Source organism: Myotis nattereri (assembly GCF_964212035.1).
Source record: "Myotis nattereri genome assembly, chromosome: 19".
Lineage (NCBI taxonomy): Eukaryota > Metazoa > Chordata > Mammalia > Chiroptera > Vespertilionidae > Myotis > Myotis nattereri.
The window spans coordinates 27,329,541-27,345,682 of record NC_138095.1 but is presented as its reverse complement, the minus strand read 5'-3'; the positions used below and the strand labels follow the sequence as shown (position 1 = coordinate 27,345,682).

At 57.6% G+C, this 16,142-nt stretch overlaps 2 protein-coding genes across 4 annotated transcripts; one reads left to right on the top strand and one right to left on the bottom strand.

Annotated features, from left to right (window-relative positions):
* The first annotated feature begins 43 nt into the window (after nucleotides 1–43).
* EIF2B1 (eukaryotic translation initiation factor 2B subunit alpha) lies at nucleotides 44–6,527 on the top strand. 2 transcript variants are annotated; one of them, XM_081114078.1, is made up of 9 exons: nucleotides 44–189; nucleotides 813–914; nucleotides 1,914–2,050; nucleotides 2,152–2,268; nucleotides 2,947–3,059; nucleotides 3,352–3,420; nucleotides 4,234–4,309; nucleotides 4,937–5,062; nucleotides 5,708–6,527. In XM_081114078.1, exons 1-9 carry the CDS (start codon nucleotides 177–179, stop codon nucleotides 5,870–5,872), a joined length of 918 nt encoding a protein of 305 aa, XP_080970204.1. In that variant the 5' UTR covers nucleotides 44–176; the 3' UTR covers nucleotides 5,873–6,527. The 2 variants fall into 2 exon arrangements, with proteins under 2 accessions (XP_080970204.1, XP_080970205.1); XM_081114079.1 differs by lacking the exon at nucleotides 2,152–2,268 and having other exon boundaries at nucleotides 49–189.
* Nucleotides 4,757–15,342, bottom strand: DDX55 (DEAD-box helicase 55). 2 transcript variants are annotated; one of them, XM_081114077.1, is made up of 15 exons: nucleotides 15,179–15,313; nucleotides 14,983–15,033; nucleotides 14,801–14,887; nucleotides 13,956–14,047; nucleotides 13,815–13,877; nucleotides 13,076–13,225; nucleotides 12,204–12,393; nucleotides 11,409–11,491; nucleotides 10,135–10,266; nucleotides 9,715–9,807; nucleotides 8,722–8,836; nucleotides 8,170–8,338; nucleotides 7,585–7,874; nucleotides 7,188–7,375; nucleotides 4,757–5,961 (listed from the first exon to the last, which is right to left on the bottom strand). In XM_081114077.1, exons 1-14 carry the CDS (start codon nucleotides 15,284–15,286, stop codon nucleotides 7,202–7,204), a joined length of 1,797 nt encoding a protein of 598 aa, XP_080970203.1. In that variant the 5' UTR covers nucleotides 15,287–15,313; the 3' UTR covers nucleotides 4,757–5,961; nucleotides 7,188–7,201. The 2 variants fall into 2 exon arrangements, with proteins under 2 accessions (XP_080970203.1, XP_080970202.1); XM_081114076.1 differs by lacking the exon at nucleotides 4,757–5,961 and having other exon boundaries at nucleotides 6,603–7,375; nucleotides 15,179–15,342.
* Nucleotides 15,343–16,142: the final 800 nt, after the last annotated feature.

Genomic DNA, 16,142 nt, shown 5'->3' with positions numbered 1-16,142 from the left:
CGCCTCCGAGTGACGCGCCAGGCGGTTGGGCCCCGCCCCCAGCGCGCCGGAAGTAGCGTGCGGAGCGGCGCCGCGCGCTGTCAGCCTCTGAGCTTCGGCGCCGGCGCGGTCGCGGGACGCCGGCGGGCGGCACGGGCGGCTCCGGGCCCCTCGGGCTCCGCGGTCCGGAGGGCACCATGGACGACAAGGGTAAGTCGGGCCGGGCCGGGGCCAAAGCGGAGCCGCGCGGGGGTCCCTGCACCTCGCACGCCCGGGCTGCTCGGCTGGATGTGGTTCCTCTGGTCCCTCTCGTGGTCCTGTGTCCGGGGGATGGGCCCTGAGACCCCGCAGACACCCCGCTCCCCCGCTTCCTGAACGTGCGGCCTTCGCGGTCCTGACCCCCCCGTATGTGGAGTAGGAATGACCCTGGACTGGAAGAATACGGCGTGTCTGATGTGCTTATCAGAGTGTTTTATTAAGTGAAACGCAAGGGCGAACTATTACACATCTGATTTTCACGTGAAGCAGATAAAAGGTGGTGGCCCCTGCCTGCACGTAAATAAACCTGCATTGGATCGGCTTGGCCCAGCACAGACCTGGCTGCAGGGAGGGGGCGGGAGACGCTGATAAGGTGGTCGGCTGGGGCTCTCGGGACGTGGGGTCTCGGATAAGAGGGAGAAGGACCTCTAAGCATCGTCTGTATCCCATGGACCATTCCTCCCCTGAAAGCCAAGCCCCTTGGAAAGGAAATGTTTAAGGTGAACCATGTTGACAGGCTCTGCCTCACGCCCTGCTCAGTGCATTGGATGGGCCACTCTTTCCTCTCTCCCCAGAGGTAATCGAGTACTTCAAGTCTCAGATGAAAGAAGATCCTGACATGGCCTCGGCCGTGGCCGCCATTCGGACCCTGCTGGAGTTCCTGAAGCGCGATACCGGTGAGGGTCACGCCGCACACACCGGCCCCAGGACAGTCCCCTGACAACTGTGAGAGGCGGGGAGAGAGAGAGAGACGTGCCCCTGCGTAAGGTGCTGCCACCCCAAGCTCAGCCTCTCCCTTCACGCCAGCCTTCCTTTCACCCTGGAGGGAGCCCGCAGGTTACTACTATTAAACGGGTTCCCTCTCACAGATGAAATGGACTTGGAATCAGGGGGGACCGTTCTATATCCAATTCCCCGTGCAGCTTGAATCACAGCAGTAGGTCAGCTTCCCAGTTGTGTATTGAGCTGTCCGGTGCCAGATTCTCTGCAGATGCCACAGAGAACGTTCCAGGATCAATTCTGGCATTAGGTCTGCTCATCCCGATCGCCTGCCAGTTCAGGCGTTCCAACTGTGAGCCTGTGGGTGTAGCGTGATATCTTGTGAAAGGGAAATGATAAGCCTGCTCTGATCCGAGGGGCTGGCCAGGAGACACCTGTCTCCAGGACGACCTCCAGCGTCTCCTTGTGCTTCCAGTAACTTCCAAACACCTGGTCCTCACCTGCCGTGGCTACTTACTGTCCTCCGTGCTCGCGCTCTCTCCACCTGCGCTTCGGCCGTGCTGGCCTCTGAGACTGGTTCGTGCCCACCTCGTGGCCGTTGCATTGTCCTGGTCTGCCCCTGGGCCTTTCCCGCTTAAGGGGCCCCCACTCCAAGAAGCATCCCCGCTCACTCTACCATCGCCCCACCTTTCCTGTCACGTTTCTCTTTGCTGTCCTCGTTACACTCTGTAATGAACGTCCCTGTTTCGCTGGGTACTTGTTTCTTTGCTGCCTCTTCCCCTAGAGAGAGTTCATCGGAGCAGGGACCCTGTCTTGGTCACTGATGTATCTCTGGCACCTAGACTAGCACTCCACATAGTAGATGGATGAATGAATGAGTGAGTGAATGAATGACAGGCCCACCGAGGGGCTGTGATACTAAGATGGACGTCACATTTCTCGTGTGATCAATCCAGGGGAGACAATCCAGGGCCTGAGAGCGAATCTCACCAGAGCCATCGAAACCCTGTGCGGCGTGGACTCCTCCGTGGCCGTGTCCTCGGGTGGGGAGCTCTTCCTGCGCTTCATCAGCCTCGCGTCCCTGGAATACTCGGTGAGCCGCCCGCCCCCGTTCCTGTCTGCTGCTGTTTGGCTGCAGACATGCTCCGCTTTGCCTGGACCCCTCTTGCCCTCATGTGGCTCTTCCCTCCCTAGGACTACTCCAAGTGTAAAAAGATCATGATTGAGCGGGGAGAGCTTTTTCTCAGGAGAATATCACTGTCGAGAAGTAAAATTGCAGATCTGTGCCACACGTTCATCAAAGACGGGGCGGTGAGTAGATACCACCAGTATGGTAACGGGGAGCGAGGGCTTTGGAGTGACGACTCCCGGGTGAATTCCTGCCTCTGCCCCTTCCGCACCGTGTAACCCCTCTGTGCTGCAGCGCACTCATTGCTAAATAAGCGGAATCACAGCACCTACCTCGCCGGGTTGTTGTGAGGTAACCAGGTGGTATGTGCAAGGACTGTGCTGGGCCTGGCACATGTAGGCACGACATAAATGTAGATACGGCCATAGACGGTTGTCACTTTAAGCAGGCAGAGAAAAACACGGGGACGGCGTGTCTGAGCCTTGATTTAATGAGATGCCTTAAGGAGTGTTTGTTACTGGGTTTGTGCTGAGTTAGTACAAAATCGACACAGAGCAGCTCCCGTCACTGGCTGATGCTGCCGTCTTCCTGGCAGAGGCTGCCCTGGGTTGAGGTTTTTCTGAACCTCATTTCAATGCTGTGGCAGATGCACAGCTGCCAGGTGTTGACCAGGGAGAAGGAGGAGCTGCAGGTGAAGGCGGTCGCCCGGCCCAGGGCCCATAAGACGCTTCTTGCCACCAGCACGCTTCCTCCTGCGTCACCCACTCTGAGCATGGGACACTGCGTGCACCTCGAGTGCCGGGGGGGGGGGGGGGGGGGCACACGTCGGGCCGCCCCTGACGGAGCGTTCTCGTCCACAGAGGATCCTGACCCACGCCTACTCCAGAGTGGTCCTGAGGGTCCTGGAAGCGGCCGTGGCGGCCAAGAAGCGCTTCAGTGTGTACATCACCGAGTCGCAGCCGGACTTGTCCGGGCAAGTACCTCCGCACTGGGTCCTGCGCCCGCCAGTCATCCTAAGGGCGGACTGGGCTAGAGGCCATTGCAAGGAGCCAGGGCGTGCCCCGACCCGCAGCGTCCCGGCTGCCTGCCTGCCAGTTCCCACCCGGGGAAAGCCACGAGGCACAATGGGTCGCAGTGCGGGCCCCGGGGGTGACCTAGCAGCTCAGTCAGAGATCAGCAGCTTTTTCATCAGCTCCGTGACTCGTCATACGTCCCTCTGGAACTTTCTTGGGTTTTAGCTGATGTTCTCAAAATGTCATTTGCAGAAAGAAAATGGCCAAAGCCCTGTGCCACCTCAATGTCCCCGTCACCGTGGTCCTGGACGCCGCTGTTGGGTAAGCGCCCGCGTCCCCGGCTGCGATGACAGCCCCACCCCTCCCGGGGCTGGCCAGGAGCCGGGGTTCCAGGTTGGAGGCCTGAGTCCCAGTCATAAACCTGCACTGGAGGGCACCCGCCTCTTAATTAATAGCTGCCTGAAACCAGCAAGCTCGTTACAGGCCTTGATGGCGCACACAGACGCCAGGCAGGAGGGCGCTAGCAGGGCGGTGACGGGAGCTGTTCGTGTCGCCTATGGTGCAAGGGCAGGGGGCGAAGGTCGGGGTAAGGTCAGCAGAGGGTGGGTGCCCCCCCCTTCCTCAGGACACGGTGCCCTCTGTGGCCCTTGCCTCCTTCGTCTCAGCCATGCACCTAAGCCGAGGCCGCATGCCAGCGAGCCTCACAAGGGAAAACGGGAGAGTCTCTTGCAGAGGAAACGGGTAAGGGAGGGCTGTTTGATGGGCATTTGCAGCGTTCTCCCAGCGGCTGGCTTTAGAAGGTGAACTGGCCTCCACCGCCTGAGAGCACATCAGGCCTTTAGATCCTGGGTCTGTGTGTGTGGAAGCAGAACAGGGAACAGCTACATAGGAAGGTGGCAGCCCGCCTGCAAGTCTTGCTCGGGCTCACACGTCTGTGCGCACTGGGTGGCGGCGTGACCTGGGGTCGTGATGGAAACGGGTTTTAATGCGCCAACGGCAGTGCCAGGGCCGCCTGGTGTGTTAAGCACGTTAGTTACAGGAGGAGCTCACCAGGTGGAGATGAGGATTAACCTTCGCAGGGCAGGCCTAACGAGCGGAGAAAGGAGCGTAAACGTGTCTCCTTGCCTTCCTCAGCTACATCATGGAGAAGGTGGACCTGGTCATAGTGGGTGCGGAGGGAGTTGTTGAAAATGGAGGCGTTATCAACAAGGTAGGAGCCTCAGTCCCGTTCCCTCCCGAGGGTGGCGGTGTACTGGTCTCGGCAGAGGTGCTGTGCGTGGGGTGTGGTTGGTGCGGTCACGTGATCCTGCTTCGCCCACCCGCTTGCTTCCCTGTCCCAGAAGCCATTGCAGGGGTCAGCCCAGTTTTGGTAAAATTCCCTTCTGCTTCGGAGACTCATCCATGTAAAGTAGGGAGTGTATTTTCTGTTTCCTCAAAACATGTTTTAACTGAAATTGGGGTTTTTGGCTGGTTTTTCTTTTCTGTTTAGTGTATCTGACATGAATAGAATGTGTTAAAATTTCTCTGTCCAGCCCGGCCGGTGTGGCCTATGAGGTCATGGTCAATTCCAGTCAGGGCACGTTTCACTGTGCAGGACGTGGTATTTAGTGGCTTTGACCTGCATTTCCCTAATGACTCAGGACACTGAGCATCTTTTCATGAATTTATTGGCTGTTGTATCTCTTTGGTAGAATATCTACTTTGCTTTCCTTTTTCAAAGCTCCTCTGCTGTAGTTCCGAAGTCAGAATTACATGTATCACGATCACTGTGTGCTTTCTGTGGCCTCCCCGTGACTTGCTGTAGGTCTCACCGGCTCCCCTTTCCCCGACTTCCTAGATCGGAACCAACCAGATGGCCGTGTGCGCCAAAGCACAGAACAAGCCCTTCTACGTGGTGGCGGAGAGTTTCAAGTTCGTCCGGCTCTTCCCACTAAACCAGCAAGACGTCCCAGACAAGTTTAAGGCAAGAGCTTTACGTATTTGAAGGGGTTGAGTCTAAACTGAAACCTTTGAAAAAATGCTGAGAATGCGTCAGGGAGTTGTTCCCTTCCCGTGGCTGTGTCTTCTGACGTTGGGATAGAAAGATAAATTGGTGGCGGTGAGACAGTCTAACTGGGCCCCAGAATTTCAGCCTTCCAGTCTCCTGCTCACTGAGCACTAGACACGGTGCAGAGGCAGGGGCTGGTGGTGAACAGTACAACCTAGAGTCGGCTGCCTGGATCGGCTCCCTGACACTTCCTGCCCATGTGCCCGTGTGCAAGCCCTGTCCTCCTGAGCTCCAACCTCAGTGACCTGTGCCGGGGGAACCTGGGCAGTTAGCCGGTCCGAGACCACGTGTGGGCACGCTGAGCAATGCCCGCACAGGGTGGGCTGAGAATGGTTCTCTCGCGGGTCTGGAGGAATTGGCCCAGCTCATGGTGAGGGGACACGTGCTATGCGCTTGTGGCCGCCATGGCAGCCCACCACAGCAGCAGCGCCCCCTTGTCAGTGTGCCGCTCAGCTGGCTTCTCCCCATTTGGGGAGAGTGGCCAGCCCACCCCCCCACCCCCCAACTGCAGAGCCCTGAGCACTTGGTGGGCCGACTAACGCGTGCTTGCTGTGTCCACAGTACAAGGCGGACACGCTGAGGTCTGTGCAGACTGGACAGGATCTCAGAGAGGAGCACCCGTGGGTCGACTACACGCCCCCCTCCTTGATCACACTGCTGTTTACAGACCTGGGGGTGCTCACGCCCTCAGCCGTCAGCGACGAGCTCATCAAGCTGTACCTGTAGGTCTTCCTGTGCCTACAAGCTGTACCTACAGGTGCCTTCCTGCCTCGAGGTGACGTAGCTGCAGCGGGGGAGGAGCCTCTGGACCGCACCTGAGCCAGGCCAAAGGGAACTGTTTTCATGAAGATTTATGGACTAAGGACTTAAAATCATAATTTTGGTGAAGTTTTTATTCTTTCCAGTCCTGTTTAAACATGTTCCCGGTTCCTGTAAAACTCAACCTAAATTGTACTGATGGTTCCCAGACACTGTCACTCACTCCTGTTTCTAGAAATACACGTTAGACTATTGGCTACTTAACCCTCCAGGCCCCTCCCCTCGTCCTCTGCCTGCAGTGATTGGCCTCGGCCCTTAGAGGCAGGCCGCTGACAGAGCAGGCGTTCCTCACTGCGCAGGTCCCGGAAGCCCCGGTGCCTCAAGGGGCAGAAACACCTGCTCAGGTAGCACCGCTTCCCCTGGTGAACACCAGCCAGGGCGCAGCCTGGACAGCATCGAGCCAACGGAGCAGCTCCCCGCCAGTGACGCCGCCCAGATGCTCAGAAACGAAAACCCTGTGTCTGTGAAAGATGTGGAGCTTAAAGGTTTTGGACCTGAACGTTTAGAAGTTGTACTTGGGAATACGCTCAGCATCTGTTCAAATAAATAACACGAAACACTGACTGGTCTCACTCAGTGCTGTGAGCTGAGCCAGGCCCCGCTGTGGAGACACATCCACACACACACACAGTGTAGTCCATTAGAAGGAAACAGTTTATTCAACAGAAGGCAGCATCTCCCAAAACATGACTAGCTGCCTCAATTTCTCAGATACTCCCCAATGACAGTCCTGGGGACCGTTCTTAGGACAGAAGGAAAACCCTGGGCCACTGGCCGCTCTGCTGTGCCCCCGTGCACCGCACCAGAGGGAGCGCGTGGCCCCCGTGCACCGCACCAGAGGGAACGCGTGGCCCCCATGCCTGTGTTCCGTGTACTAAACCAGAGGGAAGACAGTCCAGGGGCGGGGCACCCAGGGAGCTTGGGAGCCTGAAAGCACAGGGAACTTTAAAAAGCCTGAAACCAAGTCTACTCCAGCATCAGTGCATTAAAAATAAGTATAAAATAGGCCCAGAAAAATGAGCTCTTTAATTATAGGCGACCCGTCAAATAAATATTGACATCTATTATTTACACCAAATAACTTCCGCCTCCTGTTGGACCTCAGGCTGGTATGTCTGTAAAATGTTCAGGACGTGAGAGCCCCTCCCACCTCCTCCCCAGCCTGCAAGTCAGCCCTCCTGCCAGGTCTGATCGCCAGAAAGGACGTGCACTCCCCGCTCACCTGAGGCCCCGGAATCAGCCGTCCCCCTCCACATCCGAGGTCCCCAAACCCGCTGTCCTGATGGGCCCTTGGGCACTCAGCAAGCCCTCCTCCAGCTCCTCTTCGGTGATCTTGCCTTTCTTAAACTTCTTCAGCAGCCGCGTGTCATTCAGAAGCTCCTCCATGTCCTCGTCCTCCAGGTCAGAGCCCTGCGTGCAGGAGAGACCAAGCCCCGAACGCCTCAGTGACAGGGATCCGGGGAGTAACACGCTCTCAGATGGGCTCCCACCAGCACAGGGCGTCCCCGTCACCCCGTAACACAGAACTGAGCTCCCCGGCAAGTCCTATCAGAAGACACTCCCTCCAGGGCCCGGTCGCAGATTCCAAGGCAGGTCAGTCAGTCAAACCTCCGCTTTACCTCTTCCCTTTGCCTTTTCTTATTCATTTTCTTCTTCTCCCTTTTGGCCTTCTGCTTCGACCAAGCTTTATTTTTCACGAATCTCCTCCTCCCTTCGTTTTCTGTCTTCTCCTTCCTCTGCTGCTCCAGCAGTTTCTGCCGCTGCTTTTCCCTGATCTTATCTCTGAACGGAATGGTGTCCGTGTTGACGTCCACGGGCACGAAGTCTGGAAACTGCTTTCCCCTCAGCTCCGGCATCTTGGGCATCCTGAGCAGGGCGAAGCCTCGCGCCAGGGCAGCAAAGTCCAGATCTGATTCAACCAAGCACCAGGGTGAGACCGGCCCATGGGAGGTTCCAGATCATTTTTCTAACCCAACGATCTCATGATCTCACTGTAACTAAAGTAACTGCGTTTGTACTAAGAAGGAACACTCAGCAGCCAGCTCATTCCTCCACCCAAGCCCTAGGAGGCCTCCCCGTTAGATGTTTAGAAAACAGCCCCGACACATGCCCAGCATTTTATGAACAGAGCAGCCTCGTGCCCGGGTGCCTGCGGAAGCGCAGCCGCCTCGGACGGAGACAGCGCGGGCCGACGCCCGACTCACCCTTGAGTCTGAAGATGAGGCTGCACTCGTGCTTGGCGTAGGCCTGGACGAAGGACACGAAGGCCCGCATGCCCTTCTCAAACATGGCCCTGTCGGCCAGGGCCATGGCCCGCAGCTTCGGGAGGAGGTCCGCCGTGTGCTTCTGTGGCTGCATCTCCTGCAGGGGGCACTGCAGAGCCCACACTCACTTCCTCGCCCCAAGGCTCCCCCCAGTGCCAGCGCCAAGACGACCAAGGGCAAAACAATCCCCTTGCATCTCAGATCAGAGGCCACGGAGCCCAAACCCAGCCCAAGTGCTGTACTGGATCTGAAAGTATTTAAAATTTTACATGACTGACTTCTGGTTGGAAAATATGGCAAAGCCAGGTCCACGTTCCCACCCCTGTCCACTAGGGACACAGCTGGGGCTGAGCCGGGGCTGCCACCCACGAGGAGGCGGGGTCTCCCCCCAGCCAGGTCCCCCCACTTCCATCACCAGCCGGGCCCTGTGAGCCTGCACCCCCATCTAAGTTCCCGATCACCTGCTGGGAAAGGGGCGAGAAGGCGGCTGACCTTCTGGTTGATTGCGAGGAAGTTGACGTAGGACTCTTCCATGGGGAGGAGGAACACCAGCGCGCTGCCGCCATGGCCGATGCGCGCGGTGCGGCCACAGCGATGCACGAAGGCACTGCGAACACAGGACACGGCGCATGTGACGGTGCTGAGCCAAGCACAGGCCCAGGGCCGCCGAGGCCGCCTGACCACAGCTCAGTCCCAGCCCCGCCCCTGACCAGTGTGGACACAGGAGCATCGGCGACTATATTTCCACTGCCAACCAGACAGGACTCTGTGAGGCACTAAACACGACTACACGGTGTTTACATTTATGCTTATCTGGTGGAACAGGCTGGACGTGGTCCTGGTAGAAAATTTGGAAAACAACAAAAAGTATAAAAAAGATGAAGATGACCTGTGAGCTTCCCACCGAAAAGGAACCATTATTACTGCTCGGTTCAGTTACAGGCATTTTCTACTTGGAAGCATTTATCAGTCATACATACTGTTTTCCTTAACCCTTTGAGTGCCAACCAATATCCTAGAAACTATGCTAAAATTGCCAAGGCATTTTTGCTGATTTTACAGTTTAGGAAATAAAATTATGAATCGCAAGTAAATGAAGTTACATATTCAAAAACATAAGGAAACCTTTACTACATTTGTTTTCATCTTTGACATATATTTTTTGCTGATTGTATTATAAAATACTAGAAAAAAAAATTGCCGATAGCACTCCCAGCACTTTTGGCGAAAGACAGGAGGAGTGCAATCACGCTCCCCGGCACTCGAAGGGTTAAACATGTTATCATGTCCATTTCTGCAGGAATTTGTAAACAGTATTTGAAAATGCCATTAGTTGCTGCAAAAGATGGTATTACTACGAGACAGCCATGACATGCCCACTCGCCTATTTTTGCTGTTTAATTTTCAACTCGTCATTATATCTGCCCCGAGACTCCCATTTCTCGGCGGTTCCTAGGCGGAGGGCAGCGCTCGGTCGTGCAGTACCTGGCGTTGCTGGGGGGGTCGTACTGCAACACCCAGTTCACCTCGGGGATGTCTATGCCGCGGGCCATCACGTCGGTGCACACCAGGACCCCGCTGGGAGGGAGACAGCGTCGTGAGCGGGATGCCGCCCTTCGATCGCCAGCACCTTTACGTCTCAGCGAGGACAACAGGGGACAGGTTCCGGATCTCACAGTGACCACGACATGCAGGTCCCTGTTCTGAGCTTACAACCTCTCAGGGAAGCCAACAGCTGGCTGAGGAAGTCGGCACAGCAAAGTGGGCTGGGCCAGGACAGAGGGGCAGGTGCGCATCTGCACAGAGAGGGGCGGGGGCGCCAGCAGGGAAGTAAACTACGCCCACGGAGCATCAAAGGCAGAGGGACATGCGGCGGCTGGAGACGCGCCGTCCCGCCAGGCCCACCTCTGCAGCTTGCGGAAGCCCATGAAGATCTTGTTGCGCTTGAACTTCATCTTCCCGTGAAGGCACATGATCTCCACGCCCTTCACCAGCGCCTCCAGGGCCTTGCCGTAGTATTCCACGCAGGCACAGGTGCTGCGAGGGGGACAAGGGCTCAGGCGTGGGCCATTGGTCCCCTACAACCAGACGCAGTGACGCCCGCCCTCCGGGAGAAGGCAGACGGCTGTGCGTGTCCACAGCTAAGCTCCAAGTCCCCAACCCTCTCTGCCGACCAACTCCCCCCAAGCATGAGCTAGAGCCCCCAGGACACATGCCCACGCCTGAAGGGGATGCCGCAGCAAGGGAGCCCTGGCCCCGAGAAACGGCTTAAACGGAAGTCGTCTTCCGTAACAAAAGCAACGACATCTTCAATATGAAGTTTCACAAGATTTCCAAACGCTCCTGCTTCCCCTCTGGGGACCGGCTTCTCCCCCATCACCGACTCCCAGGCACAGCAGGTAAGCCAGGCCCCCGCAAGCAGATCCACCCGAGGTCTGGGCGCCAAGTCACCCCAGGACGTCGCAGTGAGGGTGCCGGAGACGGATGGCCACACAGCTCTCTGGGGCTCCCCGACCCTGTCTTCCCAATGGCTGGGCATCCAGCTTTGGGCGTCTGTGCGCTCGCTCTGCAGCGCCCCGCTAATGAAGTTCCACCCACACCTCCTTTCATTGGGAAGGGCTCCAACCTGACGACACACCTGGTGCCGGTGTCGGTGACGGGCCTGAAGCTTAGGGAGCGGCCATGGGTGGGAGGGCAGAGCCTGAGCCGAAGTCTCTTCCTCCCCCAGGTCCCTCCCACCGCACCAGGCTGCAGGTCCCACCCGGCTCCCTCCTGCCACTTAGACTTCCTCTCCAAGGCCTGGCTCAGTGACTGCCTCTCTGTCCCCACAAGTTCACGCCAGGGGACACAAGCAGTGAGATCCTGAACGCAATCTGTGCCTCCTGAAGTCTTTGTTTTGTGTGCGTGTGTGTGAGTGTGAGTACCAGGCTGTATTTCTTAGCTGGGGGTCAATATAGCCGCGACAACTGCAGAACACGGACCTGACGGTGCGGGACACAGAGCAGCAGGACCTGCCTTCCTCGGGACTACGTTCTACAGGAGCTGAGTTTTCAGTTATTTGCAGCCAAAGCATTCCTAACTGAGAAGCATCCTAACCGAGAACGCCAACCCGAGGGCCGGGAGCACCAGGGCGCGTGTGTGGCTGAACCCAGACCCGCCTCAGAGCCCGGAAGCGTTACCTGAAGAAGACCAGGTGCTTCTCCTGCTTATGATTGCGAAGGAAATGCACCAGCTGATTAAACTTCTCATCTGCCTTACACACCTGCCGCGTAGAAGGAAAACGAGTAAAATAAACACAGATGCACTGACAACACTAATCCCCATAGCGATGCTGCGTTTCAGCCTTCACTTTAAGGGCCTGGTTTCCCGCACACACAGGACACGTGCGTCAGAACGTCCACCAGGCTGCCCAGCTCGCTGAACGCAGTTCAAGTAAAAAAAGTGAAGTCTCTGCAGCACCCTGCTTTAGCGGAGAGCATGTGTTCTCTTCCCCAGCTTTGCTGCGATGTAACTGGCCGGCAGATAAAACTGTGACAGTGTGATGGCCACAATCAAGGTGACTGCCTGGCTGCTGCCCGGCCAGGTGTGGCTCACCGGCTGAGCATCAACCTCTGAACCAAGAGTTTACTGGTTGGATTCCCGGTCAGGCCACTAGCCCAGGTTGTGGGCCTGATACCCAGTAGGAGGCTTGTACGAGGCAGCTGATTGGTGTTTCTCTCTCATCAATGTTTTTATCTCTCTCTCCCTCTTCCTTCTTCTCTAAATTCAATAAAAACATTAAAAAAAAAAAAAACACAAACTAACATTACCTATCACACCACATGGTTACCTGGGTTTTCTGTGAGAACCCTTAAGATCTGCCCCTTAGCAAACTCAAGTACACACCCCGGCACTGAGTCCCGTCACGGCTGCACCGAGACCCCAGGCACCACTGTGCCGAGCCGCCCGGACGCGCGAGCATCCCAGGGGCTCACCATGTAGTGGTTCTCCAGGCGCGAGGGGGTCTTCTGGGTGCTGCTGGCCGCCACGCCCTTCTCCTTCACAGAGATGCGCACGGGGTTCCGCAGGCCTGCTCGCACCAGGTTCTCCACCTCCTGCGTCTGGGTGGCCGAGAACAGGCCCGTTCTCCTCTGCTTGGGCAAAAACCCCAGGATGCTGTTTATGCTGGAAAATAGAGTGCAAACTGAACCCCTATATATCAGCATAACCAGCAAACATTACATGAGGATACTAAACATTACATTATACTAAACTTGGGAAAGACTGAAAGAGAAACTATCGCAGTATTTACAGCAAATGTTACTGAGCGGTGAGGTGATGAGTGCCTTTTATTTCTTCTTTATGTTCCCACTTTTCCAGTTTCTCTATATAAGCACATAATTGTGCTTTCACAAAATGGGACAGTTCAAATAAAGTTAAATTAAGACCAACTTTTTGAGACTAAAAACCAGTGAACTGCACATTTTAAACGGTTCAATTATATGACACAAGACTCAGATCCCAATTGAGCTATATACACACAAACTTTAAAAGAAACCACGAAGGGAAATGCATCTTAAGATGAAGAATTGGGCCCTGGCCAGGAGGCTCAGGTGGTAGGAGCACCATCCTGTACACCAAAAGGGTGAGGGTTCGATTCCTGATCAGGGCACATTAAGAGGCAACCTATCAATGTTTCTTTCTCTTTCTCTTTCTCTCAACATATCCTCGGATGAGGATTAAGGAAAGAATAAATAAAATTTCAAAAGATGAAGAACTGGAGTTTATATTGTGGGGTAGAATTTGAGGGAGCAAACAATCTAATGCTGTGAAATTCATGTGTCCAATCGAGTCCGAAATCCAGTACCTGGCCTCGAAGCCCATGTCCAGAAGCCTGTCTGCCTCGTCCAACACCAGGACATCCAGGGACCTCACGCAGCTGGCCAGGTCCAAGCCCTCAGCCTTCCTCCGGAACATGTCCTCCAAGCGGCCTGGAGTCGCCACAATGATGTTCCCTCTTGGAGAACAAAGTTAACATTGACCACACTTTCTGATCCTGGGGATAATTTGTAATTCCAAACACATTTTATATCCGACCCCCGAAGAAGTCACGTAGATCCCAGTGGAGAGAAAGGAGACACGTGAGCGGGAGGACAGATGAACGGGGAACTCCAGGTGACGTGCAGGTGGAAATCCCAAGCCCCCATTTTAGACGTGTCTGCAACCGCTGGGAGATGCCAGGGAGATGCAGGCAGACGAGTGGATGTGTGCGGACCTGGGGCTCAGGGCGAGGTCAGAAACCACCAGGAGGGATGAGGCCACTTAGAGAGCCCGGAGTGACCAAAGCAGGGCCCTGAGCCCTGTGCAGTCACTGGGGAGAGCTGGGGGGCCACAGCCCACACGTCCCTGCTCCTCCAAGGGTAGGGCTCGCTGGAGGGAGGGTTCAGGAGGGCCTAAAGGAAGGAGCCAGAGAGTAAAAAGGGAGACTGGCCTGGAGGAAACACCTTGCTGGGAGGGGAGTTCCCGGTTAAGCTGAGATCATGCATCCATTCCTCCTGCGTTCAGGGCCAAGGGCAAGCAAAGAACCGAGCAGCGAGGAAACATACCCGTGTTCCTTAAACCTCGAGACGTCCTCTCCGGGATTCCTGCCTCCGATCCAGAGAATCTGGCTGAAACAGGAAACAGGTCCTGAGCAGGCCAGGCACAGGCCCGGCCCGTGGCCAACGGGGGCCCTGCATCCCCTTTACCTGAACTGCGGGAAGGACTTCGTGAAATGCGACAGGACCTCATCTATCTGAACAGCCAGCTCTCGGGTGGGTGTGATGATTATGGCTCCAACCTGCGGGGGCGGGCGGGAGCCGTGATGAGCAGTGCACCGGCCTGCAAGCTGAGGGCATGCACCCGGACCCTCCACCTCGCTGCCTGGGCTTGAGCAGCCCCGGTCCCAGTGCACGTCCACTACTTTCAGCCCGTCCTCATGTTCTCGGCAGCTGTGGTGGCCAAGAGGTGGTCCCTGGGCCACCGGCGGTCGGTGAGGTCTGAGAGGTTGGCAACCGCTGCCTTCAAGTGCCACCAACTCTGAACCAGCCAATATTGAACCAGGGCTCCTGGGGGCATTTTGGGGCGAGGTTCCTGGGAGCCTCGGGTCCCCTTTGCATCCACCAATCGATATAGAGGTTTGGCTTAGGTTTCTGTTAAAAGACGACGACGATTTAAAATGTCCTCTTAACTCACTGACATTGAACTCAGCCACCAGCACGTCCCTCCACCTGAAGGCGGCTTGTCTAACACACTTTCTCCGTAAGGCGCGCGAGCAGGCGGGCGTCTCACAGCGAGGTCTCCCGCAGAAATGCAAACATCACGGCAGGAAGGGGGCCCAGGCGGAGCCGGGAAGGGGGAGAGTCTCCTGTTCACCCCGGGGCTGCTCGCACCGGCGGGGGGGCGGGGGGCGCAGCGGGAGCTGCAGATCAGCCTCCGGGGCAGACCCGCCCAGAGGCAGGAGCCGCGCACAGTGGGCACAGACTCACCCCCGTTTGCGGTCTGAGCGTCTGACCAGCTTCCCAGCCCACCGTGCGCGGCCCGGCCGCCTCACCTGACTCCTCCTCAGCGGCTCCTCCCTCCGCAGGAGGATCTCCAGGATGGGGATGACGAAGGCGAGGGTCTTCCCGCTGCCCGTGACCTGCGGGGGGACAAGGGCGCGGTCGGTTCGTCCCCGCGGCTCCCTGCGGAGGGAGACAGGGCGGGGGGGGGGGGGCAGTCCGCACACGGACTCACCGCTTCGGCCGCGACGTCCTTGTTCCTCAGGAAGAGCGGGATGGTGGCGGACTAGAGGGGAGACGGCAGGGCACTGGTCGGAGACCGCCGGCGGCACGGAGCGGCGCGGCCAGGCGGCGGGTGCCGGCGGCTCGGAGCCTGCGGGTCTCCACCTGCCCCAGCGCCCGCAGCACCCTCCTCCCCGGCCGCCCGGTACCTGCACCGGCGTCATGTACGGGAAGCCCAGCTCCCGCAGCGCGCCCAGCACCCGGGGGTGCAGCGGCACCGGCAGCGACTCCCAGGACCCCTCCGTCACGTGCTCCATAGCGAGCCCCGCTGCCACCGCCTCCGGAACGCCCGCAGCGAACACTTCCGCTTCCGGCCGCCGACCGGTCCGGCCGGGAACCGTGCTCGGGCTGCGAAGTTCCGGGGAGCGGAAGGCGTCCTCGCCGCCGGTGACCGGGAAGCGGATAAGGGGGCAGCGAAAGCGGGCGGCGGGGGCCCGGCAGGTGCAGGGCTGCCCGTCCGGCGTCCTCGCGGCCACCGGGGCCTGGGCGCCTCTCCCTCCGAGCGGCAGTTGGGCGGGAGGGATGGTGCCCCGTCTCCTTCGCCGCCGCGGGAGGCAGAGGGCAGCACAGTGCCGCGTGCGGGCCGGAGGACAGCGGGCCGGAGGAACGGACCCGGGCCGAGCCCCCGGTTAACAGTAGGGGACCGTGTCCGGTACGTGACAGATGTTGGCTGCCGTCCTAGGAAGTTGCGATCAGATCCTAGACTAGAACCCTGCCGTGTTGTCCACGTGTTCCTCTGCGCTGGGGCACCGCGCACTCAGCGAGCTTCCGTGCCGGGCCCCATGGGCACCCCCTTCTCCATTAATGCGCGAGGCTTCCCCTACTTCACCAGGGGTTCCCATATCATCTCAGCGAGGCTTCCCCTCCTGCCCAAGCCACTCACCCACAGCGCCTGCCATTAGTGAAACTCACAGACGGTCATCTCCCCGCTGGCAGGTAAACCCCACAATGGGCGATTTTCCTCTGCAGCCCAGCGGCTCCCCTGGTAGTAAGTACACAGCCAGTATTTGGGGATGAATAAACATCTTAAACTAAAGGAAGTGAAAAATAAAAGCCCAAGGCAACAGTTTCACTGAAACATGTTCACCTCCTCAAAACCCCGCTGAGCACTTT